Genomic DNA, 1012 nt, shown 5'->3' with positions numbered 1-1012 from the left:
CCCCCCCAACCCTGCCTGTCTTGCCTCGCCCTGGGCACGGCCAGGGGTGGGTAACGTTGCCCTCCTTCCCCAGGACCTCATCTGCGTCCTCATAGACGACGGGGGCTTCCTGGTGCTCTCCAACCAGGAGGACCACTGGTACCAGGTGAGCGGTGCCCACGTGGCAGCTCTCCTGGGCGTAGGATGCCGGCAGGGAGCCGAGACCTCTGAGCTCATGTCACGGGTGGCATGACACAGCCCCACTCGAGTCCTGCAGGGGGAGACCATGGCGAGGTGGCCTTCGGGTGCAGACTAGATATCCCCATCCCAGGTGGGCAAGTTCTTCAGCGAGGTGGACGCCAACCTGATGTCCGCCCTCTACAACAACTCCTTCTACGCCCGCAACGAGTCCTACGACTTCCAGTCCGTCTGCGCCCCCGAGGCCCAGAGCAACACGGGCGCTGCGCCCCGCGGCGTCTTCGTGGTGAGTGCCCGTGCAGATGGTGGCCACCAGGCAGTCTGGGAGCTCGGGGACCCGCGGGGGTGTCCCCAGCACCCTGCATGGGGACCCACTGGCTCACCGCCCCCCTCTTTGCCTGCAGCCCACCGTGGCTGATCTCCTGAACCTCGCTTGGTGGACCTCGGCCGCAGCCTGGTGAGTCCCGCTGTGTCCCCTCCCTGGGGAGCCATTTCCATCAGGGGGTGACACCGGCACATCCCTGGGACTGGGACAGCAACGCGGCCGCGCTGTCCTTCCCCAGGTCCCTCTTCCAGCAGTTCCTGTACGGCCTCACCTACAGCAGCTGGTTCCAGACGGGTGAGTCCCTGGGGAGCCCTGGGCTGGGGGCGGGCAGGGGACGGGGCAGGGGTGCGTCGTGGGGGGTTCGTGGCCCCTGGCCCATGGCACTGTGCCGGCGCAGAGGAGGTGGCGGGGGACAGTATGGAGGCCAGGGAGACGAGCTGCATCATGAAGCAGACGCAGTACTACTTCAGCACTGTCAATGCCACCTACAACGCCATCATCGACTGCGGC

At 66.8% G+C, this 1012-nt stretch overlaps 1 protein-coding gene across 1 annotated transcript in view; it reads left to right on the top strand.

The window, feature by feature from the left end:
• Positions 1–1012, top strand: part of CACNA2D2 (calcium channel, voltage-dependent, alpha 2/delta subunit 2) — a 207819-nt gene that overhangs the window by 200548 nt on the left and 6259 nt on the right. The window contains exons 20-24 of the mRNA XM_009321864.1: positions 74–145; positions 311–463; positions 582–634; positions 741–796; positions 900–1010. Coding sequence (XP_009320139.1) covers positions 74–145; positions 311–463; positions 582–634; positions 741–796; positions 900–1010 — 445 coding nt within the window. The remainder of the gene's footprint in view (positions 1–73; positions 146–310; positions 464–581; positions 635–740; positions 797–899; positions 1011–1012) is intronic.

This window comes from Pygoscelis adeliae, unplaced genomic scaffold (assembly GCF_000699105.1).
Source record: "Pygoscelis adeliae isolate BGI_AS28 unplaced genomic scaffold, ASM69910v1 Scaffold94, whole genome shotgun sequence".
NCBI lineage: Eukaryota > Metazoa > Chordata > Aves > Sphenisciformes > Spheniscidae > Pygoscelis > Pygoscelis adeliae.
This window is presented reverse-complemented; position numbering and strand designations above follow the sequence as displayed.